This window comes from Gavialis gangeticus, unplaced genomic scaffold, assembly GCF_001723915.1.
Source record: "Gavialis gangeticus isolate Ggan-Ray unplaced genomic scaffold, GavGan_comp1, whole genome shotgun sequence".
In the NCBI taxonomy this organism is placed as follows: Eukaryota; Metazoa; Chordata; order Crocodylia; family Gavialidae; genus Gavialis; species Gavialis gangeticus.
The window spans coordinates 40,885,020-40,885,676 of NW_017729026.1; the positions used below are offsets into that span (position 1 = coordinate 40,885,020).

At 62.3% G+C, this 657-nt stretch overlaps 1 protein-coding gene across 1 annotated transcript in view; it reads left to right on the top strand.

The window, feature by feature from the left end:
• The first annotated feature begins 6 nt into the window (after positions 1-6).
• The window catches only part of FAXC (failed axon connections homolog), a 70,303-nt gene continuing 69,652 nt past the window's right edge, over positions 7-657 (top strand). The window contains exon 1 of the mRNA XM_019520179.1: positions 7-272. Coding sequence (XP_019375724.1) covers positions 10-272 — 263 coding nt within the window. The 5' untranslated portion in view covers positions 7-9. The remainder of the gene's footprint in view (positions 273-657) is intronic.

Below are 657 nucleotides of genomic sequence, written 5' to 3' on the forward strand. Positions count from 1 at the left end.
GCGCGCAGCATGCCCTGGGGGGTCGGCCTGGCCTCCTCCCGATGCTGCGTGGTGGGGCTGAGCCGCAACCAGAGCCTGTTCCTCGGCCTGTGCGCGGGAGCCGACGAGCCCGACGCCTTTTATGGGGAAATCATCGCCTTCCCTTTGCAGGACTACGGCGGGATCATGGCCGGGCTGGGCTCCGACTCGTGGTGGAAGAAGACGCTGTATCTGACCGGCGGGGCCCTGCTGGCCGCCGCCGCCTACCTGCTGCACGAGCTGCTGGCCATCAGGTGAGAGGGGCACTGCCCCGCACCCAGCGCTTGGCCGCGCAGGTGCCAAGACCCGATGATGCCCCGTGCCATCGCCATCCGCCAAGGTGTTAAGGCCAAGCTTTGGCTGGGAGGGCCTAGCTGGGGGCGGCCCTGCATTGACTCGGTGACCTCCTGAGGTCCCTTCCCACCTGTGATTCGGGGAATTCGTGGACACTAGACCCCAGCCTGAGAAGAGGCAAAAGGGGTTTTCCTCCAAGCCAGTGTCCTGAAAGTGGGACCAGATGGAAACTCCCAGTAAGGGAGATCAGCACTGTACCTAGACTCCAGGTGACCCCAGGCAAACTTTTAGTATCAGGCCCCACTTCGCCAGAGATCTTGATCATAATAATCATCATTGTTTTCA